At 39.1% G+C, this 20,099-nt stretch overlaps 1 protein-coding gene across 2 annotated transcripts in view; it reads right to left on the bottom strand.

The window, feature by feature from the left end:
• RCOR1 (REST corepressor 1) overlaps positions 1–14,506 on the bottom strand; it is a 158,102-nt gene extending 143,596 nt beyond the window's left edge. The window contains exons 1-2 of one of the 2 annotated variants that reach the window (XM_058162755.1): positions 13,827–14,506; positions 13,568–13,627 (exon numbers count right to left, since the gene is read on the bottom strand). In XM_058162755.1, coding sequence (XP_058018738.1) covers positions 13,568–13,627; positions 13,827–14,052 — 286 coding nt within the window. In that variant the 5' untranslated portion in view covers positions 14,053–14,506. The remainder of the gene's footprint in view (positions 1–13,567; positions 13,628–13,826) is intronic. The other variant, XM_058162756.1, reaches the window with a different exon arrangement.
• Between the last annotated feature and the right edge of the window lie 5,593 nt (positions 14,507–20,099).

The raw sequence follows: 20,099 nt of genomic DNA, 5'->3' as shown, positions 1-20,099 counted from the left end.
CACATCCGCATCTTACTTCTATATTGCCTTTTGTTCTACATAGCTCTTATTTCTCTCTTTTTCAGTTTTCAGTTCCATTCAATTCTGACTTCCTTGTTCTTGTTCTTTTCCAACTAACTTTTTTCATATTGTTTTGGGATTAGATTATCATTCTCTCTATATGAACACACCATTTTAATTTACTTGTTGTGCAGTGATTGGTCACTTTTGTTTTCAATCCAGATTCATTCAGTACCCTTTCTTTCATGTCTTATTTTCTACCTAGAGTCTTTAAGTATCACATTTCTACTGCATCCAATTCATTCCATGTTTCTCTTGACATACAGTTCTTCAGCTCTCATTTTCAGTATCAGGTAGTCCTCACTTATCAGTATCAGGTAGTTCAGTATCAGATAGTCCTCACTTATCAACTACCTTGCCTAATCAAACTTACAAAAATATAAACAAAAAAAGTAGTTCTGCAGCCAGTCCTCACATTTACAACTGTTGTAGTATCCATAGTCACATGATTACCATTTCACTATTTGGCAACCAGCTTCTGACAAATCTGACAAAATCGCATATCACAGTTACGTCATAAATGACTGCATTTCACTTAATGATCAAATGGGGATGATTTGCAAGCCCAATCACAGTCGCATAATTTTCCATTAAGTGATAGCGGTGCTTAGCAATGGCGTTGCCATTCCAAATGTGGTTGTTAAGCAAGGACTACCTGAAACAGCAATACACTCAAGTATGAAATTGGGCAGAGACCCACTAAGACAGCCAGTATGATCCAGTGGTTAAGCTATTAGGACTGGAGAGACTAAGGCTTAAGTGTCCTGTCAGCCATGAAAATTCAGTGGATGACTTTGGGCCAGTCATTCCTTTTCTCCCTGCCTATCTAACTACAGTTCTATTGTTGTGGGGCAAAACTGAAAGGAGGTCCCTGTTTAAGCTCCTTTAAGTCAAGAAGGAAACACAAGTCATAAAACTAACAAGTAAACAAACCATTTTTTAGAGTATCTTGATCAGAAACAAGGTTTCTGGGTCAATAATAAGGCCTTAAAATCATAGAATTTGAAAACTTATTTCCAGAAGTCATACAATTGTTAGAAGGAAAAGAAAAATAAACTTTTAACAGACATGCCAACCATTTTGTAAACTTGCAGGATTCTTTTTTTTCACCACATACACACATACACACACACACATACACACAAACTAGACTGTGATGTTTCTCTGTAGCATATATGTGGGTATATGCATAAAGGTTATCTGTTGAGAGCTGAATGCAATGAAATTTCATTTTAATGTATGCTGATTAGTGTACATTTAACGTGACAAAGTTTTTATTTATTCTATTCTATATCCATAGTTTTCTTATGAAGCATAAATGCTAAACATTAACAATTGGAATGAAAATTCTAGCTTTCATAACCAATTCCAGATACTTAAAATCTGCAGGGATTTGCAATAGCCATGAAATGTTATTTGCTCACAGTACAAAATGCCTTGATTAGTTTGTATTTCTAAGTGTCCATTTATTATGGAAATCTACATACAGATGTAAATTAGGAATAAAGCAGCAACTCTACTTTGTGTCACTGGAGATAATTCAATAGTTGACCTTTGGTTGGTTTGTTTTTTGATTTTCTGCATGCAATGTTTCTCTCATTATAGGACCTGAAGCTACACAAATCTGGAGGATACCAACTTGGAGAAGTTTATAAAAATAATCATATAATGAACTGGGACCTGTGGTGAAATGCTGTGTTTACAGACGGGTTTTTTTACATCCTTGAACTATTATCCTATTTTAATTTTCTCCTCAAAAAAGATTAGATAACTTCACAGAAGTTAAACAAAGAGACAAGTGAATATTGTGGTCTAATGGTGAGCCTGCTTCATTTCAAATCTACTTATATATAAATAATCAGACATGGGAGAATAACTAGGCATTTCATTTTATTTGTAACTTCACTTCATATATACAAAGCAACAAAAATGAAGCAATTTAACCATCTCTTAAAGATGGAAGTAAACTCTTTTATCTTCTATTCACTAGTTGCTCCCCAATTTATATAGCAATTTAATATAGACAGAAAACAAATGTTTCCTAACTATTTGTTGCAATGGTCTTTAAAATGGTTTTGTAAATTCCTTCCCAGTTGAAAAAAATTGCAAGTTCAGATGAGAAATCATTTAAATTCTGCCAGGTTTGTTTGTTCTAAACATGCTATCTACTACACATTCAGAAGTTGTGAATGCTCCAACACTGGAAATTTTTAAGAAAATGTTGGATAACCATCTGACTGAGATGGTGTAGGGTTTCCTGCCTGGGCAGGGGGTTGGACTAGAAGGCCTCCAAGGTCCCTTCCAACTCTGATGTTATGTTATGTTATGTTATGTTACACATACTTTAAAAGCAACAGAGGAAAACTTCAATCTTGCAAGATTGTTGCTTGCTGGAATCTTAAACTCTACCAGCTGATTACAGTATTTCTACATAAAAATCAACATTTCAGTTTGCTTCACTTCAGAGCCATATAATTTAGAGAGAGGGACATGTATTATTGATTAAAAATACCTGCAAGGCAGAATTCTTTGCTGATTTGCTACAAATCACCCAAACTTCTATTATTATGGCTAGATCTATATTCTGTTCACATCTGCTTTAAAATGGCAGAAGAATGACACAATTTTTAATTGTGCAATACTTCCTCATTTTCAGGGTAATTATTAATTAACTTATCCTTAAATAGTCTTCTCTATCTTGGTCCCTCTAACTATGGTAGGTCTACAAATTCCAGTTATATTTGCTCAAGTTTTGAAAAAGCTATAATCCTATAAAACCTCTGGAAGAATCAAACTGCATCTGTCATTAATTTTGATATTTTTAGAAGGGGAAATCCTGGGGTTGTTTTTTCAGCACAGAAGCATATTACCAGAGGAAATACACACAAAAGGATAAACTGTGTTCTACAATAGTAAGATGGCCCATACAAGCCTTAGATTTTTTTTAGATTTATCCCGCCCTTCTCCGAAGACTCAGGGCGGCTTACATTGTGTAAGGCAATAGTCTCATCCTATTTGTATATTTATATACAAAGTCAATTTATTGCCCCCCCAACAATCTGGGTCCTCATTTTGCCTACCTTATAAAGGATGGAAGGCCGAGTCAACCTTGGGCCTGGTGGGATTTGAGCCTGCAGTAATTGTAACTGCAGGCAGCTGTGTGTTAATAACAGGCTGCATTAGCCTGGTGAGCCACTTCCCAGCCCCTGGGAAGATTTGTTCATCAGATCTACCTTATTTAAAGCATCTCCCCAACACAAGAACCTTTATATTTATTATGTGTATATACTGTTTATATGTTTATATTATATGTTTGTTAAGGGACACGGTGGCTCAGTGGCTAAGACGCTGAGCTTGTCGATCGAAAGGTCAGCAGTTCAGCAGTTCGAATCCCTAGTGCCGCGTAACGGGTGAGCTCCCGTTACTTGTCCCAGCTTCTGCCAACCTAGCAGTTCGAAAGCACATAAAAAATTCAAGTAGAAAAATAGGGACCACCTTTGGTGGGACAGTAACTGCGTTCCGTGTGCCTTTGGCACTCCGTGGTCATGCTGGCCACATGACCATGGAGACTTCTTCGGACAGTGCTGGTGGCTCTTCGGTTTTGAAACGGAGATGAGCACCCGCCCCCTAGAGTTGGGAAAGACTAGCACGTATATGCGAGGGGAACCTTTACCTTATACCCGGTTTCATCTCTGAAGTGCTAAAAGAAACATGTTTTGTCTCCCAATTTTATCTTTATAGTATTAAACTGGGCTGAAGGCAGTGAAACTAGCTACACAGTCAGCCAATAAGGTTCAAAACCAGATAAGGGTTTGAACTCTGATTTCTCCATTGCCATTCTTTGCTATAAATATTCAACTTGGTAAGTTCCTTTACTGTCTTAGAATATATTATTTGTTGGCTATTTATGCCATAACACTATACATTGTGGATAAAATGCAGTTGGAAAAAAATGATAAAACTAGTTTTATCCAACTTGGATAGCCCCTAAAATTTATTGGACAATTCAGCCCCTGTAATTTCTAGCCAGCATGACTGCTTAATTCAGAAGGTCATTATGACTTCTGGTATAGCCAAGTATTTAGTCATAATACAGTGCAATTCAGGATGTTCAGGTATTTCAACATAAAATCCTAAAGCCAAAAAATATCAATAGTGGAATATTATAAAAACTGTATATTGCACAAACATGAGTTGGGAGGTGTTTTTAGATGAAATTTAAATTACTGACTCAGCCAATTGCAAGCCCCTGAACTTTGGGGCTTTGGATTCTACTCTTTTCCAAAAATTGGATAGCAAATTGTCAGCAACTGCATGCTGCACACAGACAAGATGTTGAGGGGGTTGGTAGAATGACAATCAGATGCTCTTTTACTTCAATTGTAAACCTGCTCCTTCCTAAAACAGAATCTGGATTCAAATGTTGGTCGCATTCTACAGAAATAGGTTTCCTTGCACTGCAAATTCCTACCCAGGTATAAAATAGTTAGTACATGAGAAACTGGAACTAAGATTGTAGTTTCTTTCTTTTGCCACTCCCTTTCTTTCTATACTTTCACTTCCTGCAAATGCTTACCATCTTTAAAATGACACTTCACATCAAAAGACAATTCTCAGAAATATTCTTAGAATATCCATAATATATATTACCTATTTGTTGCTACTGTTCTCCCACATTTCTGATGTATTACTAGCTCACTAAGCCTAAATCCTTGACATGTAAAATGCTGGTCAGCATTAACTTTATTTCTGCATGTCAAAGGATCCGTTTATCCCCAAGTCTGTGTCATTTTATTTACCGGTATGTTCAGTTATACATGTATAGAAATTTTAAATCCCAAATATTTCTGCACACATTTTTCTGTAAAAATGAGCCTATCTCAGCATTATTCTGTCAAAAAAATGTGCATTTTTGCACATATTCTTTAGCTGAGAACTACATTTCAAATCCCAAAATTGAGCACAATACAAAAGATAACCTTGCTATACTTACTTTCTGAGAACTAATCAAAGAAATGTGAATTAAATCAGTTCACTTTAAACACTAATAATATTCACCAGCATTTCTCTCTTTAGCAGATATTAAGATTAAAACAATAAATGTTTTCAAAGAAGAAAATGAGCAAGCAAACTTTCAAAAGAGCTCTTTTCAAATAATGTTAGTTGTTCAGTTAGGAAAAGGAAGTTGGAAAAGATTTTATTATTACTATTGTCATAATTTATAATCCTCCTCTAAAGAATCCAAGATCTCATGCATTTTTTCCCACACAGCTAGGCCAGAAGAGGTACCGGTAGTTTACTGGGTGAATTAAATTAAATGTAACTAGAGATTTGAACCCAGTTCTCAGTCAACTGTCGTCATTGCCTTTTTTTTTTCAGTTTAGTTTTTTTAAAAATAAACTACAGGTTTCAGCCACTTAAAACTATTTATTTAGCAACTATTTGATTTTACAGTGGGATTGAAAAAGGTGACTTATAACCAAGCCTTGCACTTACAATAACTGCAGCATTCTCACAGTTACACAATCAAAATTTGTGTGCTAGGAAACCAGCAAGCACTTATGGCACTTGCAGTGTCCTGGAACATGTGATCACCATTTGATCCCAGCTGGCTTTCAACAAGCAAACTCAATAGGGGAAGCTGAATTTTCTTAATGACTGTGTGATTCACTTAACAACTGTGCAAAAAAAATGGAGCCCCACCCTCCATGGCAACCTAGGCTCCTTTCTTATGACTGCTTAATAACTTGCGAGATTGCTTAACAACCGCAACTCAGAGTACCGGGATTGAAGTCATTAAATGAAGCAGTCACATGAATGTCTCATTTAATGACAAGATCACTCAAGAACCAAGATTCCAATCCCAATTGTGGTCATAAATCTATTCACCCTTTCCCCATATGCTTATGGTGTCACAACATTCTTTCTACAGCAGCAAAGCTTGTATCACAACACTGGTTCCATCATTTGCCCCGTTAACCAATTCCTCTCTCACACCATGCCTCTGACCCTGAACTTTCTAACCATATAACGCAAACACAGTTGGAAGCAACCAGTATACCATAAGGAAATATAATGAAAAACTTGACAAATAAATTTCAGGTGTTTGCTGAACATGTAGGATATATGGCAGGATCTCTAGACCAGGGGTGTCAAACTTGCAGTGTCACGTGACGTATTGGGATTTTTTTCCCCCTCACTAAACTGAGCGAGGGAGAGACCAGTACGTGATACATCCAGCCCATGGGCCACGAGTTTGACACCCCTGCTCTAGCCCAGGGGTCACCAACCTTTGGGGCCTCAGGGACCACTAAATTCATAATTTTAAATCCCATGGACCACTAATGAGCTACCTAATGACTGTCTGGGTAGGCGTGGCAAGGTGGTCATGTGACTGGGTGGGCATGGCCAACTCAATGTCACTTACGTTGAGGGGCACCTTGCCATCTTCTATTTGCCACTCCTCGCCTGCCCGCCTGGGCTCCTTAGGGCACCAACAGGAAGCAGTTGCTGGAGAAAAGCAGCTACCATGAGAATGAGTTGGCAAAACAGCTCAGTTCAAATTGGATCTGACCGAGAAGGAGGCTCAGCAGAAGCATCTCACTGAGGACTAGGAGCATAGGCTTTCCAAGCAGAGGGAAGACCTGCAGGAGGCCAGGTACCAGCGCCTGGAGGCTCAGCGGGCTGAGATGGTCAGCCAGTTCCAGGCCATGATGCAGTCCCACTGGAATAAGGTCCTCCGGTTTTTCGCCACCAGCAGTGCTTCTCTCCAGCCTTTGCCCAAAGTCCCACACCAAGAGGCCGAAGCAGACCCCAAGTCAGAATTTCTGCCCCCCTCCGACCTACACAAAGACTTCGAAGGGGGAGACTCTCTGAAGCAACAACATTCATTGCACGTATCCGTCCCAGGGGCCGTAGTTTGAGGACCCCTGATTTAGTGCAATATAAAAAATGCAAATAATTTTTCTGGGGATCACCAGAATTTTCTCACAGACCACCAGTGGTCCACGGACCACCAGTTGGTGACCGCTGCTCTAGCCTATATCTTGAACATCTCAGAAAATCAGGAAAGGAAACTTACAAAAAACAGTGAAGTATCATAAGAAGACCACTGAGAAGTTCACTCCCAGTTCTAAAGTAATTGAACATTATGCAGCCTCAATTGTGCATCACATGCCTATAAATGATGAGATTCAAATATCATGTTTAACCATTGCTTACTGAATACGCTTTCCTAAATTTATAAAATATAACTAGCCCAAAACAAATAAACCACATTGTGTCTTGAAATCTTATAAAATACATTTACCGGTACTTATTTACTGATATCTATATATGCAGTTCCAACTGCAAAAGACAATGAACACCTTACTCTCCAAAATAAGTAACCCATTAAAATAGCATAGCATCAAGAAATAACAATCACTGATGCTGATTTTCCTTAAGAAACCATCCCACATATATCCTCAAGAAAAGCCAGATCTTCGTGGCCTCAAATACTAGCAGGGTCAGAGCTGCCCTCATTTCCAGTGGTGTGCTCTTCCATAGAAGAGGAGCAACAGCAGAGATAAGCTCTTATGGTCCTTGGTAGTGACATTCCCTAGAAGTCAACATCACATAATTTTTTTTACCAACTGCTGATGAACCCAAGACAATATGGCAATGCACCTGATTCAACAGCATGAAATACAGATTTTCACAAAGACTGCTGATCAAAGTCATTTATCGAAGTCTCTCATTCATAGCAAACCTATTCATTCTTTAGGCAAGTGTCATCATCCTACCGCTTTTATTGCATTTCGAAACTTATGGATATTCAGCATTCTCTGGACTATTAAAACAGTAAAAACAGTAATATGTACTGATACGTAACAGAAAACAGGTCAATAAAAATATTTAGAAGCCAAAGTAGTCCTGTCTTTCTGCCTGGACATTTTAGATATTTTTTTTAAAAAGATATGTCATGAAGATTAAACTACAGAGGACTAGAAAAGCATTTTCAAATAGGCACAGAAAATCAGGAAAAAGGTAGAGAAAATATCTGGGATATTTTCCAGCACAATTTACTTACTGATTCAGGAAGAAAGAAACTTTGTTCATTTAAAAAGAAAAGGAGCTGCTGACGCTAAGGGCCTACTTAACACAAATACTTCTAGCAAAGGTTCACTTAATATTGCTGACTTTTCTGTGAGTTAAAGCAGTATCCATTGTGAAGTTCTACTAAGTAATTTGTCAATGTATATCATTAATTACTTATTAGTAATTACATTACTAATAAGGGGTTTTTAATGAAAAGATTGGGTTCTTTAAATTACAGAGCTCTACAAATTCCTTAACACTGGATACAAACTACTTTTAAAAAAATATCTTAAGAGTAATTTACTATTCTTTGGATAAAACCTCAGTTCATCATGCATATACATTATCTATTTTCTAGTACATGTGTATAATAACTCACTCAGCACAATCCATTTCCTTCAAAATCATTAGGATTCCCCTACTCTTAAATTCAGCATACAATCTAGAATTCAAATTAAAATATATTACAAGCCTAACTTTGATTTAAAAGCACAGGACTTTTTAAAAATGAACATGGGGAGTTGGGATTTGTTTTTACACATACATTGATGTTTTTCAAGAAAATTCTATAAAACATAATGCTGCTTTCAACAAATTAATCTATGAACAACCTTCCTCAATCTGATGTCCTCCAGGTACATTGGAACCACCATTTCTGGTATTCTTTCCAACATTGGCTATAAATTCTTGGAACTGAAGTCCTAAAACATTTACTGAACACAAGTTACAGAAAACTGACAGCTGATATTTCAGCTATTGGGGTGTATTTATCATGCTAACCCATGATTTAATTATAGAATAGAATAGAATAGAATAGAATAGAATAGAATAGAATAGAATAGAATAGAATAGAATAGAATAGAATAGAATAGAATAGAATTCGTTATTAGCCAAGTGTGATTGGACAAACAAGGAAATTGTCTTAGTGCATACGCTCTCAGTGTACATAAAAGAAAAGATATATTCATCAAGAATCATAGGGATTCTTGATGAAGTCATAGGGAATGATAGTCATAGGGAAGAAATTAATGATAGTCATAGGGAAGAAATAAGCAATCAAATTGTATTAGGAAACAGTCAATATAAATCGTAAGGATACCAGCAACAAGGTTACAGTCATACAGTCATTTATTTATTTATTTATTTATTTATTTATTTGATTTTTATACCGCCCTTCTCCCGAAGGACTCAGGGCGGTGTACAGGCAACAATAAAATACAGACACTACAGTATACAATTTAAAATGCAAGTTAAAAAACTTATTATAATTAGCCTAGAACTTTAAAAATTTATAAAAACCAAAACCCCATTAAAATTAATAAAAAATTTAAAATCAATAAAATTTATGTAATTTAAAATTTAAAATTTAAGCCAGCCCCGCGCGAATGAAAAGATGTGTCTTCAGTTCGCGGCGGAAGGTCCGAAGGTCAGGCATTTGGCGTAAGCCCGGGGGAAGTTCGTTCCAAAGTGTGGGAGCTCCCACAGAGAAGGACCTTCCCCTGGGGGCCGCCAGCCGACATTGCTTGGCGGACGGCACCCTGAGAAGTCCCTCTCTGTGAGAGCGTACGGGTCGGTGGGAGGCATACGGTAACAGCAGGCGGTCCCGTAAATCATAAGTGGTTAACCTTAACTGGCTGGGCTCATTCAAAACTTATTCAAAACTATAGTCCACTGTATAAATCATAATGGTGGATGCATTCACATGACACATACAACTGACACCAACTAATTGTAGTGCAACACAGGATAGAAACGAAATACTGAAAACCGGGAAGCATCACATAGATGCAAATTTAGAAAGATTCTTTGCAATACACTTTTTCCATACAAAGCCTTAATACAGTAGTCAACTGATTCTCCCCTAAGCAGCAACAAAATGCTTTACACCTGTGTTATAAAAATCCTCATCATTACTGCTGTTATGTGAACTCATATTTTAGGTTAAAAAGAAAGAGCAGAGAATCTGATAACAGATCTGCCCATGCATTTTATTCTTAAAACATCCTGCCCATTTCACCCAAGAAGTCTCTTCTACTTGCAAGCAAATGGCATAATACACTAGGATGCTATTTATGAATGATACAACATGTTTCTTTCTTGCTGCATACATTTAACACTTTCACAAACTCTCTTCGATCATTTGGTTTCCAAAGCATGGGAAAGACAGAGACCTCATATCACACTCTCAGCCACTCACTCATACCAGCCTAAAATAAAAGGTCACCAAAAGGTGGTTCCTGCCCTCCACACACTCAGAACTGTGGTCACACAGATTAGTTAACTTCATATATAAATATGGCTATGGATTCACTTCCTTACCAACAATTGGCAGGGCTAGTATCAAAGAGTGCCTTCCCATTCCTCTTCATACTTTTGGATTCAAACACCTGAAAGCAGCTATACAAAATGTAAAAATAGCAACTCTGAAGTTAGGCATTTGTCACATGACTAAGCTGCATGTGGAATTCATGTACTGCAGTTTCCTGGACAGATAGGTATTGGGTGTAAAAAGGGAGCTAACATTAACATGAGCCAAGCATATATACCATTGCATCCTGCTAGACCTAGGAAAACATAGATTCCAATCAATAGTATGAAATTTACTGGAATTACTCTCAGACTAACCATCCGATGAAAGAAAAGAAAGAAGGAATGTAATAATTAGATCAACAGCAGTCTGGAATGGAAAATGAATCCAGAGATTCTGCTATAATAAAATATCACCTTTAATTTTCCTAAGGAAATAAACGTATATTTTTGTTCTAAGCTTCACAATTAAATTTTATATAGCATAAAGTGCTAACACATGCAGACATGTTCTCATATTTTAAGAATCACTTAGAATAAAGCAACGCTGTAGCTACGAAGATCAAAATTATTTACTCTCTATGTTGCAGGCTAGAAACTAAGTGGAAAGAATCAAAAGATTGTTAAGGCCTCATTCAGTCTAAAGATGCAGATACGTTATAGTTTCATACGCACATATTAGAAAGTAAATAGTCTCACTAGATAAGAATGAAATTCAAAATAGTATTTCTAAAGTGAGAAACTTTTATTAGTTCAACTCAGACACTTAAGAAGTTTCATATGGAAGGAGGGAGAAAATCAAATACATACATCTAAACTATTGCGCTTCAACTGATCACAAGCTTAATGGGGATCCACAAAAAAAATAGCTGCCAAAATAAATACATAAGTGCAATTTTTAGCATGGTTCCCAAGTTATGAGAAACAATTTGACTCTACTTTGCAGCCTGGCCTCATGGTCAAATATTGTGTCCAGTTCTTTGCATTTCACCTTGAGGAGGATCTGTACAAATCAAAGAAGTTCAAGAGATGGAAACTCTTGATGGAAATGTCCATAACAAGATAATAGAAATAGGACTATTTAGAAAAGATAGAAGGCTAATGACAGTCAAGGATAGCACCCATGAAATATCTGTCACATATGAGAGGAAAAGGTCTAATGGGCTATTTAAGGGGAGATTTTGGTTGACTGTTAGAAGTAACTTTTTAAAGTAACAGCAATTAACAGTTCAATATTTTCAACTAATGGGAGGGATTTCATTTGTCAGTTTTCCAACAAAAAGTGAACAGCCATTTGCTGAGGATGCTCCAGTTGCATAGTTCCTGCTGCCAACAGGGAACTGGATGGATTGCAAGGCCCTTACCTAACTCTGGCAGAAAACCAGGGATGTCCTGATTCATAAGTTTGGCAGCTTCATACACCTACAAGTATATTCACTTATTATGGCAATCAGCTAACTAGATAAATCTTATTAAGAATTCCTCAGGACCAAGAGAAATGGCACATTTTTCAAATCAATCAGGAATATTTTTTTTTTAAAAAAAACTTGTAATTACAAGGAAACCATTTAAAACCAGCATTTAAAAGCTATGGAAATAAACCTCTCCCCCCTTCCCCTTTAAACAAATTGCAGGTATGGTTTCCAATACACTCAAGTTTTTAAAAATTGTTTTACACAAACATTTGAATCCCTTTGTTTATTCAGTGTTTCCTTTACATTTTAAATTGGAAAGAAAATATAACCAAGTAGAACATTACAGAGTAGCATCTCCAAGAAGAGTTTAATGAAATTGCAAATCCTAAAGAAAGAAACAAAAAAAGGGAAGCTTTTTGCCCCATTCCTGACAATAGTACCATATCTGCAAACACAGGAAGAGAATCAGGAATGCTTCTTTCTCAATGGACAAATTCGTTTTCCTGTTTGTCACCAAGTCTACCAAGCGCCCCCTAGAAAGTGCTCTGCTGCTTTTCATTAACTGCTCTCCTCTTCTCTTTCTTTGCCCTTTACTTGCCCTAAATTTCATTATTAAGAAAGCAAGAAGTGAAAGAGCCTTATTCTCCCCACTACCTCAAAAAACCTAATCGGATAAAACCACTCATTAAAAAAAAAGTAATTGGATTTAGGTCAATTGCATCTAAAATAATTATGTGCAAGGGGGAAGAGGAGGAGTCTCAGGGAGTAGACTGGCACCGATTTTCATAAAGGGCCAGCTCTTCCTAACTCTGTGAATATGGAAATAGTAGCCACACCTGAAAACCAGCAAAAAATGAAGGTGGGGGACAATTTAAAATTAAAGCTTCTTTTCCCTTGCTATGTTAACCAGTTATCTTCCACACTACCAAAAGGAAGGACAAAAAGAGAAACATTTATTTCTAAAATAGATTTCTTTTAAGGAAGTAAAACCCCAGAATAACTCCACTGTCCTCCTCTCCCCCTCCCTCCCTCAGCCATTCCCAAGCGTGCTGCTGCCACCTTTCCTGAACTCATTTCAATCTATCCATCATCAAATTCTCTTCTTCTCACACACCCCCACAGCCACACACACACACACCTCTTCCCGTTTTCTTTCTTTCTCTCTTTCTTTCTTTGAACTGCTGGCCAGACATGCAATCTAGGCAGGGAGGGGGAAATATTTTCCCTTCTCCCCTCTTCAATTGAAAACTCACTTTAAAAAAACAAACAAACAACTAAAACAACAGGAAGGAAGTGTCCTCTAATCTCACTTTTAATATTTTCGGGGGGGGGGGGGGAGACACACGAGTTAAATTACACAAGCCTTGTAGCGATCCAGACACGGCTTTCCCCCTTGGGGGATGAAGATCCATTAAAACTCCACGCAGATAGCCTCCCCCGAATCAAGTCCACGTTATTAGAAGCTGGCCACGGTTTGCCACTTTGGTTGCCACGAAGAGACAAGCCTATTTATACGGCACTGGTTAGCTTTACCCGCGAGGAAGACCGCCATCAGGTGTGGGGGGGATGGCAGGAGGAGTGGGAAGGTGTTAAAGAGAGGAACCACCTCTTTCAAAAATTTCGATGGAGAAGTCGTGAAAGAAGGATGAGATTTCTGCTTTATTGGGGGGGGGGTGAAAGAAGCGGGGGGGGGGGAAATGACTCACCAGGATCAAAGTCAGGAACAACCGCTTGATACTGGGGTCCCACTCTCATTCCTCCTCCTCCTGACACGGTTAAAAAACAAAACAACAAAGAATTATTTCCCAATTCTAGCTTTCCCTCCCCGCTCTCTCTCGCGCGCGGGTTGTAGCTGTGATAAAAAGAGTTGTGGGTTTTTGAAGGCGAGAAGCGGGCCAATCTTCTCGATCGTCTCTCCTTTTCTTCCCCCCCCCCTCTCCCGGGGAAAAAAAAAAAAAGACTCACCGTGCTCCTCATCGCTGGAAGAGCCGGAGCTGCCTTCTTCCCAGTTGTTGCTGCTGCTATTCCCATTGGGCGCTGCTGCCGCTGCCAAACTTTTATTATTCCCATTGTTAGCGTTGTTGGCGCTGGCGGAGGCGCTGTTGGAAGCGTTGGCCGCGCCGCTGGCATTATTGTTCCTACCCCTTCTTTTCCCCGAGACCTCTGGGCCCTTTTCTATCATGGTTGGCATCGGGGGGGGGGTGAACTGGGGGGGGGCGGGAGGGAGGGAGGGAGGGGGAGAGGCGGCTAAGGAAAAAAGAAAGCGCGGACTCGGAATTGGGTGAGAAAAGCGGAAAGAAAGAACAGCAGGACTCCTCTTCTCTTTCTGCAAAAAAAAAAAAAAAAAGGCAGGGGAGGCGGAGGGAAAAAGAAGAAGGGAAAATAAAAAAATAAATAAAAAACAGCTCCGGGGAAGTTGGCCGCAACTGAAGGCTTCGCGCTATCCCTGCGCTATATGCAAGTTTTAGATTGCGGGACTTTTCCTTCCTCGCTCCTTTTTTTTTTTTTTTCTTTCCCCTTCTTCTTCTTCTTTTTCTTCTTCTTTTCAAATTCCCTGCAATGAGATGAAGCCCCGAACTTTAAAGGCTCATCCCTTTCCTTGCACTTCCCTTGCACTGGGACTAGTCACTGTCAACCTGAGCTGCTAGGCTCCCCACGAGCCTGCCCCCCCGCTCCACCCATTGGCCGCCCGCACATTTTGGGAAGCTTTCCCCACTCCCCATTGGCCCGTTCTCCCCGTCCATCAAACCGGCCCGACGCTTCCGTTTGTTAAGTTAGGTGGAGAGGCGTATCACCCGCTCTACGTGGTGAGGGCTTTGCGATCTCTACGCCCAATGATACAGCTTGTTCCAAGGCTACATTGTATCGTTATATAGAGGGGGGGGAAAGCGGGGAAAGAGGGGGGAGTTGGGCAGCTGCCCTATAGCTCGGCTCTACGGCCCCGCTTAGGAAGGGGGCGCGGGTGCAAAGGCAGCGGCTCGGGGGACGGGGGACGGGATGTTGAGGCGGGCCGAGCTGCAATCCAGAGGTCTCCTCTCGCGCTCTTCCTCTCGCTTTCTGCCCTCAGAAACAGGGGTAAAAAGAGTAGCTTGGGACTATTTTCTTCCACCACCCCTCCTCCTTGGCGGAAGGCTACTGGCGACACGCTGAACAGTTTGAATGGAATCTCCATACAAAGAAACTATAAGAACACCGCGAAGTGTCTCCGCGTCCCCGCCGTACAGTTTCGACGCGTGTTTCCACGCGTGTTCGTGGAAAACGGGTTTCTTCTCTCTCTTCCCCCCACCCTTCCGAGTGGCCAAACCTCCCTCCGTAACTGAAGCGGTGTGTGTCCTTTTCGGGGAAGGAAAGGAAAGTGGGGGGAAGGTCGCGAGAGAAGGCGAGTTAGGGCTTCGGAGAGGCGGGGGGGGGAGGAAAAAAACAACACTGAATTGCTGGAGTTTTTAAGCAAACGGGTCTCGTGGCGTCGAGTTGAGAAGAGAGAAAGAAGCCGAGCTTTTTGAAGGGATAAAAAGGAAGGAAACTTTCCATGCTGATTTTCCGGGGTGAAGGGGGACACTTTGGAAAAGGGAAGAGGCCACCGAGGTGACAATACCAAGTGAAGAAAGGGAAGGAAAAAGCCTGAGTTTTTGGATTTGAAATGTGTATCCACCGACAGGCAATGCTGCTAGTTGGAATCGACCACTAGGGTTGAAGAGACAGACGGGGGCTAATGACACAAACGGGTTAATATGAATCCCAAACTGGGCGGGGGGGGGAGAGGGAAACAGCCCTCTCTCAGCTTCTTCCACCCCCCACTCCTCGCCCATGAGGAGGAAGTGTGCTGAATCTCAGAGAGCGAACTTGCTAACATCTAACCGTATTTTCTAAGTAAAGAAAGGAAGTGGGGGGAGCAGCTTTGAGGATTTATATTGGAATGAAGTTATAGCCTGCCAATGCCTCGTCCTTTCCTTGCAAATACATACAAAGGAGCCAGCTAAATATATTGAAAGACCGACTTAGCTGCAAAGCAGAGAGTGAAACTTAAAAGAGAAAAATCGAAGTACCAAAACAAAGATGGTGGTTATTTTTCAAGATGCCTCTATGTTCCAGTCCTGCTCTCAGGAGCCTCCTAGCCATGAGCTGTCTCCAAAATTAATTAGTTTCTCTGTGCTTCCATCTTCAAAGTGGAGTTAGCAAAGTTAGCAAGGCATGGAAGTGGCGCAAAGATGGGGACACTGCCTCTCTATGGCTGTACTGTTTAGGCAGAGACATTTCTGCTCTGTTCTTTTGTAAACTTGAATAATGCACAAGATTTCTTAGGGCCTTCCCAGGGTTGAGGTAAAAGTGTTCTCCACTCAACCTTAGAGGTACTACAACTATCCCAACAAGTAATTTACTTTTCCCATTGCTGATCTCTACCCTACCTCTGTTTCAAGTCACTGCAGTCACCTGACTTCCCTCCAAGGTAATGGATGACAAATTACTTTTCCGCCCAGCTCAGTTAAAGTGCTATCCATCTATCCTTGAGCCATCAAAAATCTTACCAGCACAAAATCTGCTATTCCCATTCCAGACTCCTATCCTGTCGCTTTAGTCTGTGTCCTGGCTTGTTGTCAGAGAGTGTTGTCCAAGTGTGCAAAGCATACATATTAAGTAAAGCTACTAGTTAACCTGGCTTTCCTGCTTTTTCTAAATATGACCAGCTGAAGAGGAACCCTCCACCAATCATAGCACTGACAGGTTTAGCCATCCATCAAAACTATCAACTTCAGCTTCAATTGATCCAATTTGCTTCTGGAGCCGTAGTAGACAACCACTTAAATATGAGCCAGCCATTGTACTGCAGCTGCCAAAAAAGCCAGTTCAATCTAAGGCTGCATTAACAGAGGGATAGAATGAAGATCACATGAAGTGTTAATGCTACTTTATAATGCTTTGGTATGGCCACACTTAGAATGCTGCATCCAGTTTTGGTCGCCACAATGTAAAAAAAAGATGTTGAGACTCTAGAAAGAGCACAGAAGAGCAACCAGGTTGATTGGCGGTTTGAAATTAAAACATGAAGAATTGCAGAAATTGGTTATGTCTAGCGAAAAGAAGGACTAGAAACATGATAACAGTGTTCCAATATTTGAGGGGCAGCCACAAAAAGGTGTGGCGACCTATTTTCCAAAGCACCTAAAGTCAGGACAAGAAGTAATAGATGGAAACTAAGCAAGGAGAGAAGCAACCTAGAACTAAAGAAATTTCTTGACAGTGAGAACAATTAACCAATGGAATGGGTTGCTTTCAGAAGTTGTGTGTGCTCCATCACTGGAGGTTTTTAAGAAGAGTTTGGATATCCATTTGTCTGAAATGGTAAAGGGTTTCCTGCTTGAACCGGGGGTTGGGCTAGAAGACCTCCAAGGTCCCTTCCAACTCTTACTGTCAGCTTACTTCCACTTACTCTGTTTAACGACTGTTCAAAGTTATGACAGTGCTGAAAAAAGTGACTTGAAACTGGTCCTAACACTGAGGTCATCTGATCAAAACTTGAACACTTGGCAAGTATCTACAAGGGTTGCAAAATCCTGGGGTCACATGATTGCTGTTTCCCAGTGATGCTTCCAATAAACAAAGTTAATGGAAGAAACTAGATTCACTAAATGACTAGATGATTTGGTTAACCCCTGCAGCAAAAAGGGTTGTAAAATCGGGTGCAATTTGCTTAATAACTTCATTGCTTAGCAATAGAAATTTGGGGCCCAGTTTTGGTTGTAAGTCAAGGACTTAGAGCTCAGAATTATAGTCGTAGGTCCTGGCAGTCATTAACCATGCTGCCATGCCTGATCTTATGACCTTTTTTGCAGTGGGGGTTAAGTGAGCGCTGTGCTTATCAACAAAATGCTGTCATTGTTAAGAAACCTATTTTCCCCAATGGGCTTTTTTTTTTGGCTAAAAACCTGAAGTAAAATACCAGAAATTAGCAAAAAATGCCAAAATTGCAGTCAGATGTCCCTGGAATGCTGCAAACAGACATAAATCTGAGGCTTGCGCAAGTTTGCTGCCACGGTTTAATTGCAGAACACAGAATTCCTTTGGCATTGCTGTGGTGCGACTTGAGTAGGTGCACCACATGACAGGAGATCCCTCTCAGTCTGCGATGCACCAGTGCCAAGTAACCTTGATGCTGTGTTTACATGAGGTGGAGAGTTTGTGCCTTTTTCCTGGATAGTCATTTAAGTGAATGACTTGCACTGACAGTCAACCTCCTCCAGACCCAAAACCTCCAGCATAGGAAACAGCACCTCTCTCCAAAACAGATTGAATTTGCTTCTTTCCTCCCTCCAAAGTAGGTTTAAAGAATATCAGTTGAGTTTCAGGCTGCACAAAGTCTATGATCATTGTTAACTCTATAAAGTTTCCATGTTTAAATTAATAATAATTTAATAATAATTTTAATAATAGTTATAAGTTCACAATATATCCGGAGAAGAAGAAAATGGGAATGAAAGAAAGGGAGCATTCTAAATGCTTTTTGAATAATGCTTTATTTTTTTCCTTTCTTTCTTTTATTATACTATCAAGGGGGGTGGGGGAGAGAATGAGAATAATGTTAATGCTTATAAAATATTTATTGCAGTTATTAGTGACCAGTCAGTTTATATTAAAATCTGTCAGTGTGTTTGGTGTAATGGTTAAAGTGTCAGACTAGAAATGAGGAGACCATGATTTCTAGTCTTGCCTTAGTTACAAATCCAGCTGGGTGACTTGGGGCCTGTCACTTCTGTCACCCCTACAAAGAAAGAACTGCCAAGCCACTTCTGAGAAAAGCTGCCAAGGAAAGTGCAGGGGGCAATTGCCAGGAGCCCAAACTTTCAAGAGTGTATCTGACAGACATAATATTATATACGTTATAGTATATTTCTGTCCAGAGCTATGGACATGCTATAGTTTAAGAAAGAAATACATAAATAACATGTCTCTATTGTATGTATTTTTAATTTACTCATATTCTTGTATCATGACGCAGAATTTTATATTTGGTCTGGGAAAAGCTGCACAAAACAATTTTTTCCCCACATGAGGCACATCAGAAATTCGAGGGAACATTGCAGGGAAGTGATAAGCATGAGTAGGAGGTGAAGAGGTGGTTTGTACCAAAATTTGGCAGTAGACCAGGAGTAAGTTCAGTGTGGGATGGGGGGGGCAGGGGTGTACACACTTGCCAAAATAGAAATATACACAGAAATAAATATTGAAAACAGTCAAATGTGTAGTAATACATTTTTTATGTAGTTAGTCATATTTATTGTGGATCCTATTTGATTTTAATGGCTTTTTTGTATAATTTATTTTTTAATATAATACACACATATTTTGTGGACGGTTTATTGACTGGGTCAAATCTTTTTTAAACAATGTTACAGTAGTAATACAAATAAGTATACCTAATCCTGATCTTCCAATTTCAACAGTATCGTTCTCTGTTTATAATTCTTTATCATTTTTTCATTAATTCGTTCAAACATTAATAACTTTTTTTTGTGCCATGTATTTGTTATCCCCTAAGTTACTAATATTTAATATTTTAAAAATTACTCATTATTCCGCCATAATTTCAATATCCCAAATGTCTAGGGCTACTAATAAAGCCAAATATTAACGAATTTTAATCAATCCCGAGAATATATTTCAAAATCCCCACAATTTCTAATCCTTGAAAATTTAAGTTCACAATATACTTTAACACACTATTAATATTAATAATACAATTAGATTACCTAATCCTAAACTTCCACCTACTAAGCTTTGCTTATTTTTAATTGTATTAGATTCTATTATCTGTTAATATATATGCTATTATTTTCCCTATTTGTATTTTCTATTTTTCTTTTTATTAATATATTTTATCATTATCCATCTTCTCATAACCTTTTTGGAGTTCCATCCTTTATCGACTTTTTAATCACCCTTTTATTTCTCTCTCTTGGAGTCTTATAATGCTTTTTGATATTTTTATACCTACTGAGCACTCCCTCCAGGTTGCCCTTTGTCTCTGTTGTATTATTTGAATACCCATCAGTGAAATTTTCTTTTTTAAAAAAGAGATTTTTCTTTTTTTTCTTCAAACCTTTCTTTTTTAAAAAAGAGATTTTTCTTTTTTTCCCCAATGCTATTGTAAGTTTTTAAGGAATTATCTGATTTCTACTTATTAATCCTTTCTCTTCATTATCTTTATCTTCTTGCATCTCATTTTAATTTTTTCCTTCCAGC

The sequence above is a fragment of the Ahaetulla prasina genome, chromosome 1 (genome assembly GCF_028640845.1).
Source record: "Ahaetulla prasina isolate Xishuangbanna chromosome 1, ASM2864084v1, whole genome shotgun sequence".
NCBI classification, from domain to species: Eukaryota; Metazoa; Chordata; class Lepidosauria; order Squamata; family Colubridae; genus Ahaetulla; species Ahaetulla prasina.
This window is presented reverse-complemented; position numbering and strand designations above follow the sequence as displayed.